The 25473-nt window shown below is 45.5% G+C and overlaps 1 protein-coding gene across 1 annotated transcript in view; it reads left to right on the top strand.

Annotated features, from left to right (window-relative positions):
• Positions 1 to 25473, top strand: part of LOC115093339 (unconventional myosin-X-like) — a 556890-nt gene that overhangs the window by 370839 nt on the left and 160578 nt on the right. The window contains exon 35 of the mRNA XM_029604967.1: positions 14343 to 14640. Coding sequence (XP_029460827.1) covers positions 14343 to 14640 — 298 coding nt within the window. The remainder of the gene's footprint in view (positions 1 to 14342; positions 14641 to 25473) is intronic.

The following is a 25473-nucleotide window of genomic DNA, read 5'->3' as shown; positions in this document are numbered from 1 at the left end:
ATTAATCTGATTTCACTTGTGTGGAAATGAATGGAGTCATTGCTGAAGGACAGGAGAGTGACATATCTTCTATCCAGCAGGTTACAGGATCCTAAGCAGCATGTTTTGTGAACTACAGGCAGATTAATCTGATTTCACTTGTGTGGAAATGAATGGAGTCACTGCTGAAGGAAGGAGAGAGTGGCATATCTTCTATCCAGCAGGTTACAGGATCCTAAGCAGCATGTTTTGTGATAACTACAAGAAAATTATTACTTACCTGCTAATTTTCGTTCCTGTAGTACCATGGATCAGTCCAGACCGTGGGTTATGTCCCCAATCCAGCAGATGGAGTCAGCCCAAAGCTCTGAGGGGGCGTCACCATAAGTACTACTACCCCCTCTGCAGGAGTTCAGTATCGAGTATATCAAAGCCCGAGTAAACAGAAACCCCTTGATTGGATCAAGTTTACACAAAACGGCAACAATAAGCCGCTGATCGAAATAGAGAACTGGAACCGTCCCACCAACGGGTGGGAGGCCACGAACATAGCGTGTCAACCTCCAAGAGAATGGTGACAGACATGAAAACTGGAAACACGTGAAAAACAACAGCAGTAAAGCCACTACTGTAACAAGAACAGCTGAGCAGAGTCAGCCCCCAAATACAGCTGAGCAGGAGTAGAACCCAAATGCGGTGGGCGTCTGGACTGATCCATGGTACTACAGGAACGAAAATTAGCAGGTAAGTAATAATTTTCTTTTCCCTGTACGTACCTGGATCAGTCCAGACCGTGGGATGTACCCAAGCTTCCCTAACCGGGTGGGGTCCTGCGAGGCCTGCTCGTAGAACCTGTTCGCCAAAGTGTCCATGGACGGACGAGGCGAGGTGTAGTCTGTAGTGTCTGAGAACGTGTGCAACGATTTCCAGGTGGCCGCTCTACAGATTTCTTGCGAAGATACCGAGCGACTCTCCGCCCAGGAGGCCGCCTGAGAGCGTGTAGAATGCGCCACAATACCGGGTGGGGGAGTCCGCCCCCCGATGTAGGAAGCGGCAATGCCGGCCTTCAGCCATCTGGCAATAGTCGTCTTCGAGGCCTGGGATCCCTTCCGGGGACCGGACCAAAGACGAAGAGATGGTCAGAAGTCCGAAATCATTCGTAGCCTCCAGGTAGAGCCGCAGAGTGCGCTTGACGTCAAGGAGACGGAGAGACCGCGGCTCAGACGAAGAGAAAGATGGCAATTCCACCGTCTGATTCACATGGAAGGCGGACACCACCTTCGGGAGGAAGGAGGCACAGTACGAAGTGACACGCCCGAATCGGAGAACCGGAGATAAGGCTCTCGACAGGACAGAGCCTGCAGCTCCGAAATACGCCGAGCGGAGCATATGGCCACCAGGAACACCGCCTTGAGAGTGAGGTCCTTGATCGTCGCATCCTCAGTGGTTCAAACGGAGGTCCCGACATGGAACGTAGTACCAGATTGAGGCTCCAAGAGGGACAAGGATCCCGCAATGGAGGCCGCAAGTGCTTGACCCCCTTGAGAAAACGGATGATGTCCGGGTGCTGTAACAGAGATCCTCCTCCCCGCAGGAGGGAGCCAAGAGCGGCCACTTGAACCCGAAGTGAGTTGTAAGCGAGCCCCTTGTCCACTCCCGCCTGTAGGAACTGGAGAATCTGCGGGACAGACGCCTCCGTGGGTCTTGTGTTCTGGTCGGTACACCACAGCTCGAACACTTTCCAGACTCGCACATAGGCCACCGACGTCGAAGTCTTCCGAGACCGCAGCAGAGTTGACACTACCGCCTCCGGGTACCCCCGTCGGCGGCGCCTCTCAAAAGCCAGGCCGCAAGACAGAAGAGTTCTGCCTGGTCGAAAAATACCGGTCCCTGGTGTAGGAGGCGGGGAAGATGTCCCAGCCGGATGGGTCCGTCGATTACCAGGTGGAGGAGGTCCGCAAACCAAGGTCGTCTTGGCCACTCTGGCGCGACGAAGATCACAGTCCCCTGATGAACTTCTATCCGTCGGAGTAGTCTTCCCACCAGCGGCCAGGGGGAACGCGTATAGGAGCAGATCGGCCGGCCACGGGAGCGCGAGAGCATCGACGCCCTCCGCCCCCCGTTCTCTCCGGCGACTGAAGAAGCGAGGAGCCTTGGTGTTCTGGGCGGACGCCATGAGATCCAGGTGGGGGAGCCCCACCGCCGGACGAGCAGCTGCATGGCCTCGTCGGAGAGGGACCACTCTCCGGGATCCAGAAGCTGGCGACTGAGGAAGTCCGCCTGGACGTTGTCCACGCCCGCGATGTGCGAGGCCGCCAGGCGGCGCAGATGCCGTTCCGCCCACTGCATCAGCATCGCTGCCTCGAGCGCGACCTGCGGCTGCGAGTGCCGCCCTGACGGTTGATGTAGGCCACCGTAGTCGCGTTGTCCGATAAGATTCTGACTTCCCGATTCCGAAGGAGCGGCAGGAAGTGGAGAAGCGCCAGCCTGACCGCTCTGGTCTCCAGACGATTGATGGACCACTTCGACTCCTCCGCGGACCACGTCCCCTGCGTGGCGCTTCGGTCGCAGACTGCTCCCCAGCCTACGAGACTGGCGTCGGTGGTTACCACACCCAATTTGGTAGTCGAGGGACACGCCGCGAGCCAGATTCTCCGGACCATCCACCAGGCCAAGCTGTTCCTGGCAAACTGGGGCAGCGGAAGTATCACCTGGTAGTCCTGCGAAAGTGGTTTCCAACGGGATAGAAGTGCTCTTTGCAGAGGCCGAGGTGCGCAAATGCCCAAGGACCATGTCGATGGTGGAGCCCATCACCCCCAGGAGCTGCAGATAGTCCCAGGAGGTGGGAGCTGGTAATGCAGAGAATCGCTGTATGTGTTCCCGTAGGGCGTGCGCCTTGTCCTGCCGTAGAAAAACCGCGCCCAGACGGGTGTCGAAGGTCGCCCCCAAGAAATCCAAGCGCTGCGAGGGCACGAGGGAGCTCTTGGAGAAGTTCACCACCCATCCCAGGGACTGCAGAAACTCTATCACCCTGGCCACTGCCGCCTGTCCATGCCGAAAAGACTTCGCGGATGAGCCAATCGTCCAATAAGGATGGACTAGAACCCTCCTTCCGAAGGGCAGCCGCCACGACTACCATGATCTTGGTGAAGGTGCGCGGGGCCGTTGCCAATCCGAACGGAAGCGCCACAAACTGGAAATGCTGATCCAGAATCTTGAACCGTAGCAGACGATGATGCTCCCGGCGAATGGGATGTGAAGGTAGGCCTCCGTCAGGTCCAAGGAGGCCAGAACTCCCCTCGATGTACCGCCGCGATCACCGAACGTAGCGTTTCCATGCGGAACCGGACCACCCGAAGGGATTTGTTGACTTCCTTCAAGTCCAGTATGGGGCGGAAGGAACCGTCTTCTTCGGTACCACGAAGTAGATGGAATAATGGCCCGAGCCCACCTCTCCGGAGGGTACGGGCACAATGGCGCCTATCTCCCACAGTCTGTCCAGCGTCACTGCACCGCCCTTCGCTTGATGGCCGAGCCGCAGGGAGAGAAGATGAACCGTCCCTTCGGAGCGCGGGCAAATTCCAACGCGTAGCCGTGTCCTATGGTGTCCAAGACCCACTGATCCGAGGTGATCCGCGCCCACTCCTCGTAAAGAACGCCAGCCGCCCCCCAATCTTGGGGACGGCGGAGTGGGCGAGCTGAACATCATTGAGAGGACTTGGGCGAGGGCTGTCCCGCCGTGGGAGCGGCACGGCTGGGCGGCGCCCGCGAAAGGACGGGACCAGGGCTGAGACCTGGAGCAGCGGGCCGAGACGCCGCCGGTCTGTAATTCCTGTAGCGCCTTTGCGCCCTGGCTCTGGTCCGGGAGGACGACGAAAATGCCCTGGTGGAGCGATATCTGTCTTCCGGCAGGCGATGGACCGCGTTTTCCCCCAGAGACTTGATGATCTGGTCTAGATCCTCCCCGAACAGGAATTTTCCCCTGAATGGCAGGGAACCCAGACTCGACTTGGAGGACGTGTCCGCCGCCCAGTTGCGTAGCCATAGAGACGACGTGCCGCCACCACCGAGGCCATGGACGGGCGAGGACCCTAAACAGATCATAGGAGGCGTCAGCCCCGTATGCCACCGCGCTTCCAGCCTATCCGCCTGGGCGGCCTCCTCGGGCGGCAACACCTGAGAAGTGAGCAGTAGCTGCACCCAGAGAAGACTGGCCCGCTGGGCAAGCGAGCTGCACATCGCCGCCCGCAGCCCCACCGCGGAGACCTCGAAGACCCGCTTGAGGAAGACTTCCAACTTGCGATCCTGCGTATCCCTTAACGCCGCTCCACCCGTCACCGGTATGGTCGTCCTCTTCGTGACGCCGACACCGCGGAGTCCACCCTGGGCACCTTGATGAGATCCAGAAAATCTTCCGGCAGCGGATACAGCCTCTCCATGGCGCGGCTGCCCCTTAGGGCAGCTTCCGGGGCATTCCCATTCCCGGTGAGAAGCTGCAGGAACGACTCGTGAATGGGAAAAGCCCGAGCCCTCGGGCGCAGGGCTGCCAGTACCCGGATCCCCCTTCTTTGAGGAAGTGACGACGGCTGGCGCCACAGGAGCCAAGCGGGTCCGGCGGAGGATCGAGGGTCCAACCCCTGAATGATTTGTGGGATTAGGTCATCCAGCTCTTCCCGCTGGAAGAGGCGCAGCGTGCGGGGATCCTCTCCCTCCGAAGTGGGGTCCCCTTGTCCCGAAGCTGGCAGGGTCCGCCCCAGGGGAAACTGGGCCGACCCCGTTCCCCCCGAGCCCACAGGGAGCCGGGTGGGAACTGGGAGCTGTGGGCCCCCACGCCCGCCTGAGCTGGGGGGGGCCATATAGAGGGACGAAGGTCGCGGCAGTTTGGGTGGAGGCGTCCCGCGGGAGCAGCAAGGTCCTGAAGGTAAGCTGTGTTGCATCATGCGGATGAACCTGGTGAAAATCCCGGCCTACTCGGGGGGACATCCGCTGTTGGGGGCCCCGGGGGACCCTCCCCCTGCGGGTCTTCCTCCGGCTCTATTTCTGGTAGTAAGTCCGGGGAGGAGCCCTCTGAGGCTTCCCCGTCCCCCTGCGCTGCCTGAGCTCCTTCAGGACGCAGCGCATGCAAGATGGCCGCCGTTCCCGCCAGGAATGGGGGAAGGGCCGGCCCACGCTGCCCGGGCAAGGCTGCCAGAGGGGAAAAACGAGTGGGGGGCCGAGACGTGCCTTCCCCCCCAGGGAGGCACCGAGCGCAGATCCCCTCCCTCGAGATGCGCGATCCAGGCTCGCCGCAGGCCGAGCAACGCGCCGGCCGCGGCATCGCGATTGTGAGAAAAAAAGAGAAACAGTCCCCGGCAGCCAAAAAAACGCCCTAATAACCTCGGGGGGGGGGGGGGGGGCCGCGATACGGAGCGCCGCGGCGGGGGGGCCCGATGGCCTGCACTACCCGCCGAAAGACAAAGTGGCGCCGCGGGGGGCCTTCCTGGCCGCACAACCCGCCGAAGATGATCACCCTACTCCCGGCTGCAGCCCACGTGGAAACGTAAAATGGCCGCGGGAGAGGGCGAAGACGCTGGAGGCCGGTGCCCCCGGCAGCCGCGTCCAATCTAGCTGCAAAATCAAAATAACAACGGAGAAGAAGAAATGCAACTCACCCCGGTGAAGCCACAACAGGCGCCGGACAGGAGAAAGAGAGAGACAGAGACTCACAACAAAGAAGCCACGCCTCCCCAATTAATCAATTAACTTTGGTTTTTTTTTTTTTTTTTTTTAAATGAAGCACAACTTGATCCAAGCAACTAAAGCTAACAAAGAAGCAGAAAATAAAGTCCCAAGAGGGAAGTAAAGGAAGAAGGTTCCCAGAGGGAAGTAAAGGAAGAAGGTTATAGGCAATCGGGAGCAAGCCCAGATTCCCCTACTCGCATCTGCTGGAGTCAGAAGATACTGAACTCCTGCAGAGGGGGGTAGTAGTACTTATGGTGACGCCCCCTCAGAGCTTTGGGCTGACTCCATCTGCTGGATTGGGGACATAACCCACGGTCTGGACTGATCCAGGTACGTACAGGGAAAGGAAGATTAATCTGATTTCACTTGTGTGGAAATGAATGGAGTCACTGCTGAAGGATAGGAGAGTGGCATATCTTCTATCCAGCAGGTTACAGGACCATAAGCAGCATTTTTTGTGATAACTACACTCAGATTAATCTGATTTCACTTGTGTGTAAATGAATGGAGTCACTGCTGAAGGACAGGAGAGTGACATATCTTCTATCCAGCAGGTTACAGGATCCTAAGCAGCATGTTTTGTGATAACTACAGGCAGATTAATCTGATTTCACTTGTGTGGAAATGAATGGAGTCATTGCTGAAGGATAGGAGAGTGGCATATCTTCTACCCACCCAGCCCTGGGGCTTGTTTTCTAATAAAGACTGCCTAACTTAACATTAGCAGCAAGATACATTAGTACATTGATAAGTCAAGGAAATACAAATCATATATTACCAAAATGAGGACTATCCAATGTAACTGCTGTGGAGCCTGTATTCTGAGGGAAAGCATCTGGAAACTTAGAGCTTGCCCAATTTGTGCACAACTCTCTTCCTTGAAAAAGGAGCTGACTGAGGTTTTTAAAGCTCAATTAGCTTCAATTACAAGTATTACACCCACATTGCATTACTCAGAAATTAATTCCCCAATATCACAGAAAAACCAAGAGTCAAGAAAAGGAGATTCATTAGGCTCAGGTAGGACCCACAGTCACCCATTCTTGACGAATGGACAGCCAACAGAGACACCCCCCCACTCAAACAGGTCATTAAGAAATTCTTTAAAATCCAGGATTACAGTGGGCTCTGGTAGAATTAGACCTGTGATGAGGAGACACACAATGTACCAAATGCAAAAAGAACAAAAAGCCTTCTCTATATTAAAAACTAATGAAGTTCTTGAGAAAAACATTGAAGTGTTACCAGAAAAGAGAAAAAAAAACACAATGCATGCAGAATATCAAGTTCCATAACCAAAAGAAAAATCTAATTGAGATGGATAACTCTGTCAACAGTGGCACAACTGCAAAAGGAAAGAGTGAAGGGAATAACAAATCTCAACTAAAGTCTCATAAGGAGTCCAGGAAAAGCAATAACCTTAAAGAGAGTACCTGGAAGGCTATGACCACAAATGCTTCATAGTTTGGGAAATAAAATCCCAGATCTACAGGCCCTAATGACAGAGGCAGAATTGGACATTGTTGCTATCACAGAGAACATGGTTCACAGAATCTCATGAATGGGAGACAACAATACCAGGCTATAACTTGTTAAGGAAGGACAGAGAGGATAGAAAAGGGGGAGGTGTGGCTCTTTATGTCAGAAACAACATCCAAGCATCTGAGCTGCAAGGAAGTTGGGGCAAGGAAGAAGCACTATGGGTCGACCTAAAAAAAGATGACGGAGCATCCATTTATATTGGAGTGGTTTACAGGCCTCCAAACCAAAAGGAAGACCTGGACAGAGATCTGGTTGAAGACATCCATAAGATAGGTAAGAAGGGAGAAGTGGTGATCGTGGGTGACTTTAATATGCCAGATGTAGACTGGAAAATCCATCTGCAGAAACTAAAAATAGTAGAGCGATAGTGGATGCCATGCAAGTAACTTTGTTCAAACAAATGGTGTTGGAACCCACGAGAGAAGGAGCTATACTCGACTTAGTGCTCACTAATGGAGATAATGTCTCCGATGTCCAGGTGGGCACCCACCTCAGCACCAGTGATCATCAAACGGTATGGTTTAATATCACTAAAAGAATAGGGAAAAGAACCACAAAGACCCGAGTTTTACAGTTCAAAAACACAGACTTTGAGGAAATGGGGAAGTACCTGGAGGAAGAACTAAAAGGATGGGAGAATGAAAGAGATGTGGATCAGCAGTGGACCAATCTAAAAGGAGCAATCACCAAGGCAACTGCTCTATATGTTAGAAATGTAAAGAAAAGCAAAAGAAAATTGAAACCTATCTGGTTCTCAAAGGAGGTGGCTGACAAAATTAAAGCTAAAAGAACAGCATTCAAAAAATACAAAAGATCCCAAAGGGAGGAGCACAAAGAAGAATATTTGTTTCAACTGAGGGAGACGAAGAAATTAATCAAGTTGGCAAAAAGTCAAGCAGAAGAGAGGATTGCCAAGGAGATAAAAAATGGTGACAAAACATTTTTCAGATACATCAGCGAAAAGAGAAAGGTCCAAAGTGGTATAGTGAAATTGAAAGGTGGTAATGATCAATGTGTGGAGAGAGATGAAGAAATGGCAGAAATATTAAACGAATACTTCAGCTCTGTGTTCACTAAAGAAGACCCTGGAGAAGGACCATCTCTACACAACAAGAAACTGGAGGGAAGTGGAATAGATGAAAATCCTTTACAGTAGAAAATGTATGGGAAGAGCTAAAGAATCTGAAAGTGGACAAAGCTATGGGGCCTGATGGGATTCATCCAAGGATACTGAGGGAGCTCAGAGATGTTCTGGCGGGTCCGCTGTGTGACCTGTTCAATAGATCCCTAGAAACAGGAGTGGTACCAAGAGATTGGAGAAGAGCGGTGGTGGTCCCGCTTCACAAGAGTGGGAACAGGGAGGAGGCTGGCAACTACAGACCGGTTAGCCTCACTTCGGTGGTGGGAAAAGTAATGGAGTCACTGCTGAAAGAGAGAATAGTGAACTATCTACAGTCAGGAGAATTAATGGACCAGAGGCAACATGGATTCACCAGGGGAAGATCCTGTCAGACAAATCTGATTGACTTTTTTGACTGGGTAACCAAGGAATTGGATCAAGGAAGAGCGCTCGGTCATCTACTTGGATTTCAGCAAAGCTTTTGATACGGTTCCGCACAGGAGACTGGTGAATAAAACGAGAAGCTTAGGAGTGAGGGCCGAGGTGGTGACCTGGATTGCAAATTGGTTGACGGACAGAAGACAATGTGTGATGGTAAACGGAACTTTCTCTGAAGAGAGAGTGGTTTTAAGTGGTGTACCGCAAGGATCGGTTTTGGGACCGGTCCTGTTCAATATCTTTGTGAGCGACATTGCGGACGGGATAGAAGGTAAGGTTTGTCTTTTTGCGGATGACACTAAGATCTGCAACAGAGTGGACACGCCGGAAGGAGTGGAGAGAATGAGACGGGATTTAAGGAAACTGGAAGAGTGGTCGAAGATATGGCAGCTGAGATTCAATGCCAAGAAGTGCAAAGTCATGCATATGGGGAGTGGAAATCCGAATGAACTGTATTCGATGGGGGGGGAAAGGCTGATGTGCACGGAGCAGGAGAGGGACCTTGGGGTGATAGTGTCTAATGATATGAAGTCTGCGAAACAATGTGACAAGGCGATAGCAAAAGCCAGAAGAATGCTGGGCTGCATAGAGAGAGGAATATCGAGTAAGAAAAGGGAAGTGATTATTCCCTTGTACAGGTCCTTGGTGAGGCCTCACCTGGAGTACTGTGTTCAGTTCTGGAGACCGTATCTACAAAGAGACAAAGACAAGATGGAAGCGGTACAGAGAAGGGCAAACCAAGAAGGTGGAGGATCTTCATCGGATGACGTACGAGGAGAGATTGAAGAATCTAAATATGTACACCCTGGAGGAAAGGAGGAGCAGGGGTGATATGATTCAGACTTTCAGATACTTGAAAAACGTTAATGATCCAAAGACAACGACAAACCTTTTCAGACGGAAAAAAATCAGCAGAACCAGAGGTCACGAGCTGAGGCTCCGGGGAGGAAGACTAAGAACCAATGTCAGGAAGTATTTCTTCACGGAAAGGGTGGTGGATGCCTGGAATGCCCTTCCGGAGGAAGTGGTGAAGTCTAAAACTGTGAAAGACTTCAAAGGGGCGTGGGATAAACACTGTGGATCCATCAAGTCTAGTGGGCATAAATATAGAGGAGGTGGTAAAACACTGCACGGAGCGGCAGTAGCCACAGAGGCATTCACGGAGCGGGATGCCAGTGGCGAGTAGTTGTTCCACCTTCAGGGAGCAAAATACTGCACGGAGCGGCAGTAGCCACAGAGGCATTCACGGAGCGGGATGCCAGTGGTTTGTGTTCCACCTTCACGGAGCGGAAGGTTGGAGGGCTGCCATCTCCAAAAAAACAAAAAACAAAAAAACCAAAAACAAACAAGCAAAACAGAGGTGGGTAAGAGTATGGGGCAGGGGTGTGGCCATTTATTGCGGCAGTTGCTACCCCTGATTGAGCTGGATGTTCATTGGGATGCGAATACGGCACTGCTCTCTGCATTGGGGGAGGGGTGGAAGGGAATTGGGGCCGGAGGGTGCTGGAAGCCAATAGTGACGGGGGAGGGGGAGAATAAAAGGGGTGGGGGGGAAGATAAAAAAAAAAAATGGATAAACTGCGTAGCTTGCTGGGCAGACTGGATGGGCCTTTTGGTCTTCTTCTGCCGTCATTTCTATGTTTCTATGTTTATCCAGCAGGTTACAGGACACTAAGCAGCATGTTTTGTGATAACTACAGGCAGATTAATCTGATTTCACTTGTGTGGAAATGAATGGAGTCACTGCTGAAGGACAGGAGAGTGACATATCTTCTATCCAGCAGGTTACAGGATCCTAAGCAGCATGTTTTGTGATAACTACAGGCAGATTAATCTGATTTCACTTGTGTGGAAATGAATGGAGTCACTGCTGAAGGATAGGAGTGTGACATATCTTCTATCCAGCAGGTTACAGGATCCTAAGCAGCATGTTTTGTGATAACTACAGGCAGATTAATGTGATTTCACTTGTGTGGAAATGAATGGAGTCACTGCTGAAGGATAGGAGAGTGACATATCTTCTATCCAGCAGGTTACAGGACACTAAGCAGCATGTTTTGTGATAACTACAGGCAGATTAATCTGATTTCACTTGTGTGGAAATGAATGGAGTCACTGCTGAAGGATAGGAGTGTGACATATCTTCTATGCAGCAGGTTACAGGATCCTAAGCAGCATGTTTTGTGATAACTACAGGCAGATTAATCTGATTTCACTTGTGTGGAAATGAATGGAGTCACTGCTGAAGGACAGGAGAGTGGCATATCTTCTATCCAGCAGGTTACAGGACCATAAGCAGCATTTTTTGTGATAACTACACTCAGATTAATCTGATTTCACTTGTGTGTAAATGAATGGAGTCACTGCTGAAGGATAGGAGAGTGGCATATCTTCTATGCAGCAGGTTACAGGACACTAAGCAGCATGTTTTGTGATAACTACAGGCAGATTAATGTGATTTCACTTGTGTGGAAATGAATGGAGTCACTGCTGAAGGATAGGAGAGTGGCATATCTTCTATCCAGCAGGTTACAGGACACTAAGCAGCATGTTTTGTGATAACTACAGGCAGATTAATCTGATTTCACTTGTGTGGAAATGAATGGAGTCACTGCTGAAGGATAGGAGAGTGGCATATCTTCTATCCAGCAGGTTACAGGATCCTAAGCAGCATGTTTTGTGATAACTACAGGCAGATTAATCTGATTTCACTTGTGTGGAAATGAATGGAGTCACTGCTGAAGGATAGGAGAGTGGCATATCTTCTATCCAGCAGGTTACAGGATCCTAAGCAGCATGTTTTGTGATAACTACAGGCAGATTAATCTGATTTCACTTGTGTGGAAATGAATGGAGTCACTGCTGAAGGATAGGAGAGTGGCATATCTTCTATGCAGCATGTTCTTTGTGATACCCATGGATTCTAGCAGCCTCCTTGACATTGTTTTCTACAAAGACTTTCTAAAAAACCCAGCAGTCTAGGGATAGGTACTACGTTGATAAACTGAACTAGAAATGGGTTGACTGATGAGCCATGCAGACTAGATAAATGGAGTTCATTCTGTGGGGATGGAATATCTCCAATGTGTCTCAGGGACCAGTTCTAGGGCCAGTTCTCTGCCTTATGTTCATAAGTGATATTGCAGAGGAGTTAGCAGGAAAGGTTTGAGGTTGTGCAGATGATAGTAAGATCCCAAAAGTGTAAAAACTACAGATGGTATAGAACAAAAAGAGAGTTCTAAGAATCTGATAACTAATTTTTATTCCAAAAGATGTGGAGTGCAGAAACCCATGATGGGGGCTAAGGTGCTGATGTGCACCAAACAGGAGAGAATTATTGGGATATTTATATCAGATGATTTTCATCTTGCTAAACAGTGCAGCAAGTCAGTGCCTGGGGTGAATATCCAGTTATATTTAGCTGCACTGTGCCTTTTAAATATCAAGCACTGCTCTTTTATTAGAAGTAAGACACATTATCAGATAATTTACTTTTCAGATTTTATCCACTCTGAAGCAGAGTCAGGAATAGAAATAATACATTGTGAGACCAATAAGTATTGATCCGGCTAAGTGATAGGTGGAATGTGGGCATAATGGTGAGGAGTTAGTAATCCAGCTAACATAGCTATGTAAGTGCTGATATTCAGATTTATCTGGCTAAGATAGCAGGATAAGTTAGACCTGCTCGAAAGCAGGTCTAAAGTTAGCTGTATTTATCATATCTGGCTAATTAGAAACTTATCCTGGTATAGTAACAGCATAGCCGTGTCACTGAATATCCTGGTTGAGTTAGCAGGTAAGCCTTATTCGGCTTCCTCACAGGGAGGATAACTTTAAAAATGCTCAAGCATATCCAAATGCACAGCTATATGGATGTGTGTGTGCATGCACACGTATTTTATTATAAGAACATAAGAAATGCCATACCGGGTCAGACCAAGGGTCTATCAGGCCCAGTATCTGGCAAGTACCCAAACATTAGATAGATCACAAGCTACTATAGTATTGCTTATTAATTACCTTAATAGCAGTTTATGGATTTAACCTCTAGGAACCTATCCAAACCTTTTATAAACCCAGTAACAATAACTGTAAATCTACCCAACATGCTTGTGTATCAAAAAATATGTGGCATGCATTTTAAACAGAGTTGCATAAGTTTTGAATTATCCAGCTAAGTATCGCTGTGGCAACTTATCTGGCTAAGCAGAGTTGTTTAAGAATTATCCGGCTCAGTACGATAGCCAGATATGTAAAAGAAAAGCACTGCATAGGTAAGATAGATGGATAACTAGCATTTGCAGACTTATCTGGCTGTCTTATGTAGCGCTTTTTTAACTTATCCATCCGATCCACATACATTTATTTATTTATTTGTTGAGTTTTATATACCGTCATTCGGTAGAGCCATCAAATAAAGTCAATAATATATATACTATCTAAGTTAAGTGATTTATGTTAACAACCACAGTAACTTTTTTGGAAACTATGTTAAACATCCAAACTTTGTTATCTTTTATCTAAATTATCTAAGTTATACTATTTAGGTTAACAACCATAATAATAACTTTTGGAAACTCTGTTAAACATCGAAACCTTGTAAACCATTGTGATGGCGAAACCGAACAATGATATATAAAACTCGACAAATAAATAAATAATTAGTCCACGTAAGTTAAAAATTATCTGGATAAGTAGCAAATATCTGCCATACACGTGAAATTGTGCGCCTAATTTTAATCATTTACACAAGGAAATGTCATTTGCATATTTTCCTTAGCACTTGTCAGCTTTTGCGCTTGTAAATTATCAAATGTTATAACATGCATGTGAGAGAGAAATTACCAGTTAAACAATCAGTCTAACAGTTTGCACAGTCTATCTCTAGTTCATCAAGATCCCCCCTGGCTCATCACATTTGCAAGTTTTAAAAAAAAGCACCTCATATGCCCACCCCCTAGCCCGCTGCTTTTTTTATACAAGCAAATTTATTTGTGCACCATTATTCGCGCATGTATTCTGAGGTTTATTAAATAGCAGTTGTATGAATATGGGGTAGATTTTAAAAGGTCGCACCGGGCATACATGTACCTGCGCTATCCGGCGTGCACACATGTACACCCAATTTTATAACTTGCACGGGCAGGGGTCGGCGCACGCAAGGTGCACTATTGTGCACCTTGCTCATGCCGAGCCGCGCTACCTTCCCCCTAACCTGACCTTCCCACCCCTTCCCCTAACCTTTTCCCCCCCAGCCCTACTCTAACCCCCCTCAAAACTTTTTTTACCTTTTGCGCCTGCAAGTCCCGGCACAGCGGCAAATATGGCCGCTGTGCCAGGAGCCTGACCACGCCCATGCCCCGCCCTCCGGACCGCCCACGCCCCCTCACCTTTTTGCAATGACCGGGACTTACACACGTCGCCGGGCCTTTTTAAAATCCAGTCCTATGTGTTATTTGTAGGCACATGTGCAACTCTTCTAAAATTCACCTTTTAACCAAATTGTTCTCAATATCCAACTCTGTATCTTCAATTCCAGTACAAAAAGAGAAAGGATACACGACCCTACAGGATGAAGCTATGAAGATCTTCAGTTCACTTCAGGAGTTAGAAACTGTAACAGACCCCCAACCCATTATCCAGGGAATTCTGCAGACGTGCTATGACCTGAAGCCCCTCTGTGATGAAGTGTACTGTCAGCTGACCAAACAAACTATCCATGTCCCCCATCCTAACTGTACTGCGAACCTCCACCACTGGCAACTTCTCTCCTGCTTGAGCTGTACCTTCATCCCTAGCCGAGGGATTCTGCGCTACCTTAGGTTACACCTGAAAAGGTAAGTGATCATCTTCAAATGGTTTATTTATACTTCCTTGTAGTTATTCTCTAAAACTCCTTTCCAACACTTTTCCAACCTGCCATCCATTTACATTTATTCACATTTATGAATCGCCTAACACTAAAAAGGTCTAGGCAATGAACAAGAATAGAATCATAAAAAAATACAAATATAAACTCTAGAATAAAATTGAAATAAAATAAACATAACAATTATTAATGGAAAAAATCATAAAACATGATTATAATACAAGTAAATAAATATAAACAAACATAAATAGTAAAACAATATTTAAAATATTTATTTAGCCATTTTATATACCGTTCTTCCAAGTGAAGATCACAATGGTTTACATCATGACAAAAATATCTTAGGTAGCCAGTTACATTCACTAGATGTGTTCATAAATCATACATTTTAGCAAGAGACACATTGACTAAGGAGATCGGGGAGGAGGTGAGGAAGCAGGGATGAGGTAGTATTTTTAACAAAGGGTGCTGTTTAGGAAAGGGGTAGAGAGAGGAAGTCCTAAAATATATGTATTTAAGCTGAGCTGGAAAATAATGAGGTGTTGAGTTCATGATGAGTTTGTCCATGAAGGGGCAAGTACTGATTTCGGAAAAGTTTAAGTTAGGTTGAAGGCATTTTGAAATAAGCAAGTTTTAAGGTCATATTTGAATTATTTTGTTTCAGTGGTCAGTCATAGAGTCTTGGGTAGAGAGTTCCAAAGTATAGGGCACATGATGGAGAACACTCGGTCTCTTATTTTTGTCTGATGAGTGTTCTGTAATGATGGCACAGCTATTAAGCCTTTATTGTGAGATCTTAGTGATCTTTGTGGCTTGTATGGTTGAATCACCCTACCAGGTTAGTGTTGTCAGAATGAATGGAGGAATGTTAGTGTTAAAACTTTGTACAGGAATCAATTGTATAGGTAGTCAATGCAGAGCTATCAGTGATTGCGAGATGTGATAAAATTTCCTGAATCTAGTTAAGAGTCTGGCAGTGGCATTTTGTAGTAGTTGTATTTTTTTTTATAAGACCTTTAGAAACTCCAAGTAGAAGGGAGTTGCAGTAGTCTAAATTTGAAAAAATGAGGGTTTACAGCACTTTGTGGAAGTCTACATACATCAACAGATGTTGCAGTTTAGCATAGCCTGATTTAATTACTTTGTGTTTATCCATTTTTAAGTTTTCATCAATTTGTATTCCTAAATCCCTCACTTGGTGAGATGGTATAATATACCAGTTGCCCAGATCAAGAATCTGAAGAGACGTTATTGGGAGATTTCTTCTTAACAGAATGATTTATTTTTTTTTGGTGTTAATAGATAGTTTGAGATTGGAAAGTTCATGCTGAATAGCCTTCATATGTGATGCCAACATCTGTACTGTATTTTCAATGGAGATGGTACATGGAATGTAGAACTGAATATCATCAGCATACAAGTAGAAGGTGATTCCTAGGTCAGATACAGATAGTAATTTACAGAGTGGAAGCATATAGATGTTGAATAGAACATAAGAACATAAGAAAATGCCATACTGGGTCAGACCAAGGGTCCATCAAGCCCAGCATCCTGTTTCCAACAGTGGCCAATCCAGGCCATAAGAACCTGGCAAGTACCCAAAAACTAAGTCTATTCCATGTAACCATTGCTAATGGCAGTGGCTATTCTCTAAGTGAACTTAATAGCAGGTAATGGACTTCTCCTCCAAGAACTTATCCAATCCTTTTTTAAACACAGCTATACTAACTGCACGAACCACATTCTCTGGCAACAAATTCCAGAGTTTAATTGTGCGTTGAGTAAAAAAGAACTTTCTCCGATTAGTTTTAAATGTGCCCCATGCTAACTTCATGGAGTGTCCCCTAGTCTTTCTACTATCCGAAAGAGTAAATAACCGATTCACATCTACCCGTTCTAGACCTCTCATGATTTTAAACACCTCTATCATATCCCCCCTCAGTTGTCTCTTCTCCAAGCTGAAAAGTCCTAACCTCTTTAGTCTTTCCTCATAGGGGAGTTGTTCCATTCCCCTTATCATTTGGTAGCCCTTCTCTGTACCTTCTCCATCGCAATTATATCTTTTTGAGATGCGGCGACCAGAATTGTACACAGTATTCAAGGTGCGGTCTCACCATGGAGCGATACAGAGGCATTATGACATTTTCCGTTTTATTCATCATTCCTTTTCTAATAATTCCCAACATTCTGTTTGCTTTTTTGACTGCCGCAGCACACTGAACCGACGATTTCAATGTGTTATCCACTATGACACCTAGATCTCTTTCTTGGGTTGTAGCACCTAATATGGAACCCAACATCGTGTAATTATAGCATGGGTTATTTTTCCCTATATGCATCACCTTGCACTTATCCACATTAAATTTCATCTGCCATTTGGATGCCCAATTTTCCAGTCTCACAAGGTCTTCCTGCAATTTATCACAATCTGCTTGTGATTTAACTACTCTGAACAATTTTGTGTCATCTGCAAATTTGATTATCTCACTCGTCGTATTTCTTTCCAGATCATTTATAAATATATTGAACAGTAAGGGTCCCAATACAGATCCCTGAGGCACTCCACTGTCCACTCCCTTCCACTGAGAAAATTGCCCATTTAATCCTACTCTCTGTTTCCTGTCTTTTAGCCAGTTTGCAATCCACGAAAGGACATCGCCACCTATCCCATGACTTTTTACTTTTCCTAGAAGCCTCTCATGAGGAACTTTGTCAAACGCCTTCTGAAAATCCAAGTATACTATATCTACCGGTTCACCTTTATCCACATGTTTATTAACTCCTTCAAAAAAGTGAAGCAGATTTGTGAAGCAAGACTTCCCCTGGGTAAAGCCATGCTGACTTTGTTCCATTAAACCATGTCTTTCTATATGTTCTGTGATTTTGATGTTTAGAACACTTTCCACTATTTTTCCTGGCACTGAAGTCAGGCTAACCGGTCTGTAGTTTCCCGGATCGCCCCTGGAGCCCTTTTTAAATATTGGGGTTACATTTTCTATCCTCCAGTCTTCAGGTACAATGGATGATTTTAATAAGTTACAAATTTTTACTAATAGGTCTGAAATTTCATTTTTTAGTTCCTTCAGAACTCTGGGGTGTATACCATCCGGTCCAGGTGATTTACTACTCTTCAGTTTGTCAATCAGGCCTACCACATCTTCTAGGTTCACCGTGATTTGATTCAGTCCATCTGAATCATTACCCATGAAAACCTTCTCCATTACGGGTACCTCCCCAACATCCTCTTCAGTAAACACCGAGCAAAGAAATCATTTAATCTTTCCACGATGGCCTTATCTTCTCTAAGTGGTGCCCCTTTAACTCCTCGATCATCTAACGGTCCAACTGACTCCCTCACAGGCTTTCTGCTTCGGATATATTTACAAAAGTTTTTACTGTGAGTTTTTGCCTCTACAGCCAACTTCTTTTCAAATTCTCTCTTAGCCTGTCTTATCAATGTCTTACATTTAACTTGCCAATGTTTATGCTTTATCCTATTTTCTTCTGTTGGATCCTTCTTCCAATTTTTGAATGAAGATCTTTTGGCTAAAATAGCTTCTTTCACCTCCCCTTTTAACCATGCCGGTAATCGTTTTGCCTTCTTTCCACCTTTTTTAATGTGTGGAATACATCTGGACTGTGCTTCTAGAATGGTATTTTTTAACAATGACCACGCCTCTTGGACATTTTTTACTTTAGAGTTGCGGTAGTACTGTGGTAGTACTGAATCCTGGGGGTCACCAATGTCAATCAGGAAGGTGTCAGACATGTAGTTGCCCAGTTGGACTTGGAATGTCTTTTGATAAGGAGGTGAACCGCTTCATTACATCGCCATCAATTCCAATATTTCTTAGCTGATGGCATAGAAGGGTATGGTCAACAGTGTCGAAGGCTGCCATGAAGTAAACTAGCACCAGGAAATAAGATTTGTTGTTGTTAAATCCTCATAATATGTGGTCCATAAGGGATATGAGTAAGGTCTTGGTAGAGTGATTTTTTTCCAAATTCAAATTGGTTTGGATAAAAAATGAGTGGTCATCTAGATAATCTTCAAGTTGTGATGATAAAGTTTTTTCAAGCATTTTGGATATAGGTCAATAATTATCCCAATTGTCAGTGCTGTTGGATTTGCTTTTTAGGATAGGTTTCATCATAGCTTGTTTCACTCTGTCTGGGACAAGACCTTCCATGAGAGATTGATTGATAAGGGATGTGATTGTAGGAGTGATCGTGCTTAGTATTAGTTTTAAGGAGCTGGCTGGAATGGGGTCAAGGAGGTGATTTGTGGGTTTTAATTTAGAAATTATTTGCATAATTTATAATTTAGATGTTCTGTCAAAACTGGTCCATTTAGCAGGTTCATGATGTTCTTCTTGTACACTGGTTCTTCTTGTACACTTGGCTGTTATCGAGCCTCCTACCTCTTGTTTATCGGTTGTCCACTCCCCCTCCCCTGTTCTTTGTAATTTCCACCTGCTGTTAAAATGTAAACCGATATGATGTGTATTCTAATGTCGGTATAGAAAAGCTGTTAAATAAATAAATAAATATGCAGCGAATTGTTTTTTTAGTCTAGTTATTTTTTCTGACAAATGATTGGCATAGTCATTGTAGGCATCCATAGGGAAGCAGTTGTTTTAGAAAAAGAGGATGATGGGTCCTTGATTAGGTGATTAATGACATCGAAGAGTAATTTGGAGTTAAATATCACTCCATGAATCTGTTTAGCATAGTGTTCTTTCTTCACTTTGTTGATAAAGCCCAGTTTTGAGAAAAGTGAACTATATTTTACAATATGCTTCGGTGTTTACTGAAGAGGATGTTGGGGAGGTACCCGTAATGGAGAAGGATTTCATGGGTAATGATTCAGATGGACTGAATCAAATCATGGTGAACCTAGAAGATGTGGTAGGCCTGATTGACAAACTGAAGAGTAGTAAATCACCTGGACCGGATGGTATACACCCCAGAGTTCTGAAGGAACTAAATAATGAAATTTCAGACCTATTAGTAAAAATTTGTAACTTATCATTAAAATCATCCATTGTACCTGAAGACTGGAGGATAGCAAATGTAACCCCGATATTTAAAAAGGGCTCCAGGGGCGATCCGGGAAACTACAGATTGGTTAGCCTGACTTCAGTGCCAGGAAAAATAGTGGAAAGTGTTCTAAACATCAAAATCACAGAACATATAGAAAGACATGGTTTAATGGAACAAAGTCAGCATGGTTTTACCCAGGGCAAGTCTTCCTCACAAATCTGCTTCACTTTTTTGAAGGAGTTAATAAACATGTGGATAAAGGTGAACCGGTAGATATAGTATACTTGGATTTTCAGAAGGAGTTTGACAAAGTTCCTCATGAGAGGCTTCTAGGAAAAGTAAAAAGTCATGGGATAGGTGGCGATGTCCTTTCGTGGATTGCAAACTGGCTAAAAGACAGGAAACAGAGAGTAGGATTAAATGGACAATTTTCTCAGTGGAAGGGAGTAGACAGTGGAGTGCCTCAGGGATCTGTATTGGGACCCTTACTTTTCAATATATTTATAAATGTTCTGGAAAGAAATACGAGGAGTGAGATAATCAAATTTGCAGATGACACAAAATTGTTCAGAGTAGTTAAATCACAAGCAGATTGTGATAAATTGCAGGAAGACCTTATGAGACTGGAAAATTGGGCATCCAAATAGCAGATGAAATTTAATGTGGATAAGTGCAAGGTGATGCATATAGGGAAAAATAACCCATGCTATAATTACACAATGTTGGGTTCCATATTAGGTGCTACAATCCAAGAAGAGATCTAAGTGTCATAGTGGATAGCACATTGAATCGTCGGTTCAGTGTGCTGCGGCAGTCAAAAAAAGCAAACAGAATGTTGGGAATTATTAGAAAGGGAATGGTGAATAAAACTGAAAATGTCATAATGCCTCTGTATCGCTCCATGGTGAGACCGCACCTTGAATACTGTGTACAATTCTGGCCGCCACATCTCAAAAAAGATATAATTGCGATGGAGAAGGTACAGAGAAGGGCTACCAAAATAATAAGGGGAATAGAACAACTTCTCTATGAGGAAAGACTAAAGAGGTTAGGTCTTTTCAGCTTGGAGAAGAGACGACTGAGGGGGGATATGATAGAGGTGTTTAAGATCATGAGAGATCTAGAACGGGTAGATGTGAATCGGTTATTTACTCTTTCGGATAGTAGAAAGACTAGGGGGCACTCCATGAAGTTAGCATGGGGCACATTTAAAACTAATCGGAGAAAGTTCTTTTTTACTCAACGCACAATTAATCTCTGGAATTTGTTGCCAGAGGATGTGGTTAGTGCAGTTAGTATAGCTGTGTTTAAAAAAGGATTGGATAAGTTCTTGGAGGAGAAGTCCATTACCTGCTATTAAATTCACTTAGGGGCAGATTTTAAAAGGCCCGCGTGTGTAAATCCTTCTCGATTTAGCCCCGGGACGCGCGTAAGTCCCGGTGCTTTCGAAAAGGGGAGGGAGGGGGCGTGTCCGAGGGCGTTCCCGAAACGACGCGGCGTTTCGGGGGTGTGCTGCTGCATTTCGGGGGCGGGCCCGGGGGCGTGGTCGAGGACTCCGGACCAGCCCCCGGGACCGGAGGACGGAGCGGGGCTGCCGGCCGATGCGCGCAAAGTTACGCCTGCTTTCAGGAGGCGTAACTTTGCCGACAAAGGGAGGGGGGGGTTAGATAGGGCCGGGGGGGGGGGGGTTAGGTAGGGGAAGGGAGGGGAAGGTGGGGGGAGGGCGAAGAAAGGTTCCCTCCGAGGCCGCTCCGAAATCGGAGCGGCCTCGGAGGGAACAGGCAGGCCGCGCTGGGCTCGGCGCGCGCAGGTTGCACAAATGTGCACCCCCTTGCGCGCGCCGACCCTGGATTTTATAAGATACGCGCGCCTATGCACGTATCTTATAAAATCCAGCGTACTTTTTAAAAATCTGCCCCTTAGAGAATAGCCACTGCCATTAGCAATGGTTACATGGAATAGACTTAGTTTTTGGGTACTTGCCAGGTTCTTATGGCCTGGATTGGCCACTGTTGGAAACAGGATGCTGGGCTTGATGGATCCTTGGTCTGACCCAGTATGGCATTTTCTTATGTTCTTAAGTGATTCTGATGTTTGTTTTTTCCGCCAAAGTTTCTCAGATTTTCTCAATAGTTGTTTTGCGCATTGTAGTTCTTCATTGTACCAAGGTTTCTTTTGTTTGGAGAAACAATGATAAGATTGGATTGATTTTGTTTGAAGTGGGCTGAGGTTGTCTGCTATATTCTTGACCATGATATCCCATGTGTCAAATTATGCAGAGGCATTAGGGAAGTTGAGATTGATTAGTTTATCTTTTATTCTGTCAGCATGGCTCTATCTTTTTCCTAAATGTGAATGACTGTTTGATGTTTGGCTTAAGTATTGATGTGTTGAGGATGATTGTCAGCTTTTAGTAATTGTTGATAGGACTAAGGGGGTTGTTTTCTAAGGGCTTATCGCACACCACGGTAACAGGGCTTATTGCGGTATACGAATGCAAATTTTAAATTGTGTTCAGGGGGCGGAGTTGGGGCGGGACAAATGTAAAGTAAGGAGGACTTACCGTGAAACGGCTGTGCTCTTATCGTGGCTCATAACGTGGCCAATAACTACACCGTTTTCAAATGCGCGAAAAATGTTTAAACAATCCCTTCACACCTACAAAGCCGTTCTGGACCAATAAAAAGGCTTGTTCTTAGTAGGTCAATGTTCCCAACAACATATACACAGTCCCAAGTGCACTTGGCAAGCTCACTTCATGGTGTGTTTTTAAACTGAAAGATTAATTCATTGAATTGAGTTTTCTCCTCCGTTTGTGTCTTCTCCTGAGAAACACTTTCCTGCTTCCCCCACTCACCCCTCTTTCTCTCTGTTGTTAACCCCTTAACTGCTTTGTCCTTTCAAGTTTTAAACTTTAACACTGGTAATTAACTCCCCATGGAATTCTGAAACAAGGAAAAGCAATATATCCTTTTCTGATAATAAATTAAATACTCATAGCCTTTCAAAATCTAATTCTTATATGAAAATAACTTCAGATGAGCACATTTTGCACAAACATGTCTCACAATTCTATAGTGCAGAGCAGGAAGCAGGAATGCCAATAGATAATATCCAAAATAAAGGCAAATAGTAAAAACGCTTTCTTTTTAAGTCTAATCACCTGGGAAGACTTTTTTTATTTACTAAAGAAACTACTGTGAATATTTTACTTAAAGAAAGAAATCCTAATTCTGTTCTAGCCATGTGATTTTAATTTATTAAAGCAGAAAAGTAAAAAGGAATCTTATCTCTATTAGATCTCTGTATAAACAATTTCAAACATCTGCTTTGTTTAAAGAGAAAAAAAGCACTCAGAAATTAACTGCATGTTTCACCACATCCTGCCATATAGGTTCTTTCCAGAATTAAACAGTATTTATAGTATTTCATTATATATAATAAGGATAAAATATCTAATTTAACTGTATACAGGCAAACAAACTAGTATCACTTCTTAATAAGTTTTCTTTAAATATGCTGGACAATTGGCCAAAGAAAATCTTTTACTTGCTAACAACTGTTAGAGAGGTCTAGAACGGGTAGATGTGAATCGGTTATTTACTCTTTTGGATAATAGAAGGACTAAGGGGCACTCCATGAAGTTAGCATGGGGCACATTTAAAACTAATCAGAGAAAGTTCTTTTTCACTCAACGCACAATTAAACTCTGGAATTTGTTGCCAGAGGATGTGGTTAGTGCAGTTAGTATAGCTGTGTTTAAAAAAGGATTGGATGGGTTCATGGAGGAGAAGTCCATTGCCTGCTATTGATTGGGTTGACTTAGAGAATAGCCACTGCTGTTGTTGGCAACGGTAACATGGAATAGACTTAGTTTTTGGGTACTTGCCAGGTTTTTATGGCCTGGATTGGTCACTGTTGGAAACAGGATGCTGGGCTTGATGGACCCTTGGTGTGACCCAGTATGGCATGTTCTTATATTTTTACAGGGGCTGAGAAACTACAGTCTTCAAACAAAACTAGCTACTATGAGCAACATACAAATCTTATTACAAACTATAAAAACAAACAGTCCAAGGCTGTAAGGCTGTAAATGTAAGGCTCCCAGCACTATAGCCCCCAGGGGTTAAATCCTGATTCCTTGCTCTCATAGGGCCGGATTTTAAATGCCCTGCTCGTGTAAATCCGGCCGGATTTACGCGTGCAGGGCCCTTGCACGCCGGCGTGCCTATTTTGCATAGGCCGCCGGCGTGCCCACAGCCTCGGGATGTGCGTAAGTCCCAGGGCTTCGTAAAGGGGGGGGGGGAGGGGGCGTGTCCGGGGGTCAGGGGGCAGTTCGGGGCGGGACTGGGGGGCGTGATGCCGGCCCGGGGGCGTGGTCGAGGCCTCCGGACCAGCCCCCGGGTCGGACCCCTGGCCCCGACTAATTCTGACCGGACACATGGTCCCGACCAGATCGTGCAGCCGGATCCGCGACCTCGACTGTACCTGCCATGCTCAAACCATCTTCTGCTACCAAAATGTTAAAACCTTGAAACTTACCCCATACGGGTTCCTCCCCAGAGAGGACAAACAGCCTTTCAGTTTCAAAACATAACATTTATTAAGTAGCTTAGAGATCTATAAGAGCTGGCAGGGTTTGTTTATTTCATGTGTGCGTACAAAGTTAAAATAGAGGAAACTATAAGGAAATCAAGATTGTGTTTTCCTTATGGGAGTAAACAGAGCCAGGTATTAAAAAATGTAACTGTTCACCAGGCAGTGCCAATCTACTCATCGTTTTTAAATTTGCCTTTGTCTTTTATACACTGTCACTCAGTTCTGCTGATATTTTTGAACTTATCAGTGGCATTAAGCACAATGGGAGCATGGCATCCTCGTCTCCAGATTAAGTGATCTGAGAGTGACTGTTTCCCTAGGAACTACTCTCTTGAGACCACAAACTCTCTCCTGTGATGTGCGACAAGACTCCATCTTCTTGCTAACTTTATTCAACATCTATATGGTTTCTCTTGGCAACTCATCTGAGACCATCACATCACATATTACTTCTTTGCTGATGACATACAACTACTGGTTCTACTCAATGGAAATCCTGATGTGACCATTGATAATCTAAGCAACTGCCTAATATTTATCACGGACTGGTTACACCATAACAAACAGCCTCAACCCAAACAAAGCAAAGATACTATGGATTGGGAAGAAACAATCTGACCACTCCACTTCAAAAGTGGTCCTTGATGGAACAACCTTAACATTCTACACTCAAGTGAGGAATCTAGGATTTATCCTAGACTCTCAACTCATCATCAAACCCCAGATTCAAGCTCTTTTCCAACTGCGCCACCTGAGACCTTTTTGGACAATGCTTTTGCAACCATTGTCCAAGCTGCAATAATCTCTCAAATAGACTACTGCAATGCCCTCTATACCAACATCCCCAATGCCTTGATCCACTGCTTACAACTTGTACAAAATGTGGAAACCCATTTAATAAGAAAGAAAAAGACATTTGAGCACACTACCCCTGTTCTGACATCACTACACTGGCTCCCAACTCACTACTGCAAGAAACCCATACTTCTAGTCTTAGCCAACAAAATACTCAAAGGTATGGTTCCTACCTACCTCTCAGAGTCTCTAACCCTCTATACACCTATTCAGCTGCTACAATCATAAACACAAGCACGTCTAGTGGTACTATCACTGAAAACTTTGAGTCTCTTCAAAACTAGGAAAAAAAACCTTTGCAGGT

This window comes from Rhinatrema bivittatum, chromosome 6 (assembly GCF_901001135.1).
Source record: "Rhinatrema bivittatum chromosome 6, aRhiBiv1.1, whole genome shotgun sequence".
NCBI classification, from domain to species: domain Eukaryota; kingdom Metazoa; phylum Chordata; class Amphibia; order Gymnophiona; family Rhinatrematidae; genus Rhinatrema; species Rhinatrema bivittatum.
Note: the sequence above shows the minus strand (reverse complement) of the source record. Positions and strands in the feature narration are given on the sequence as shown.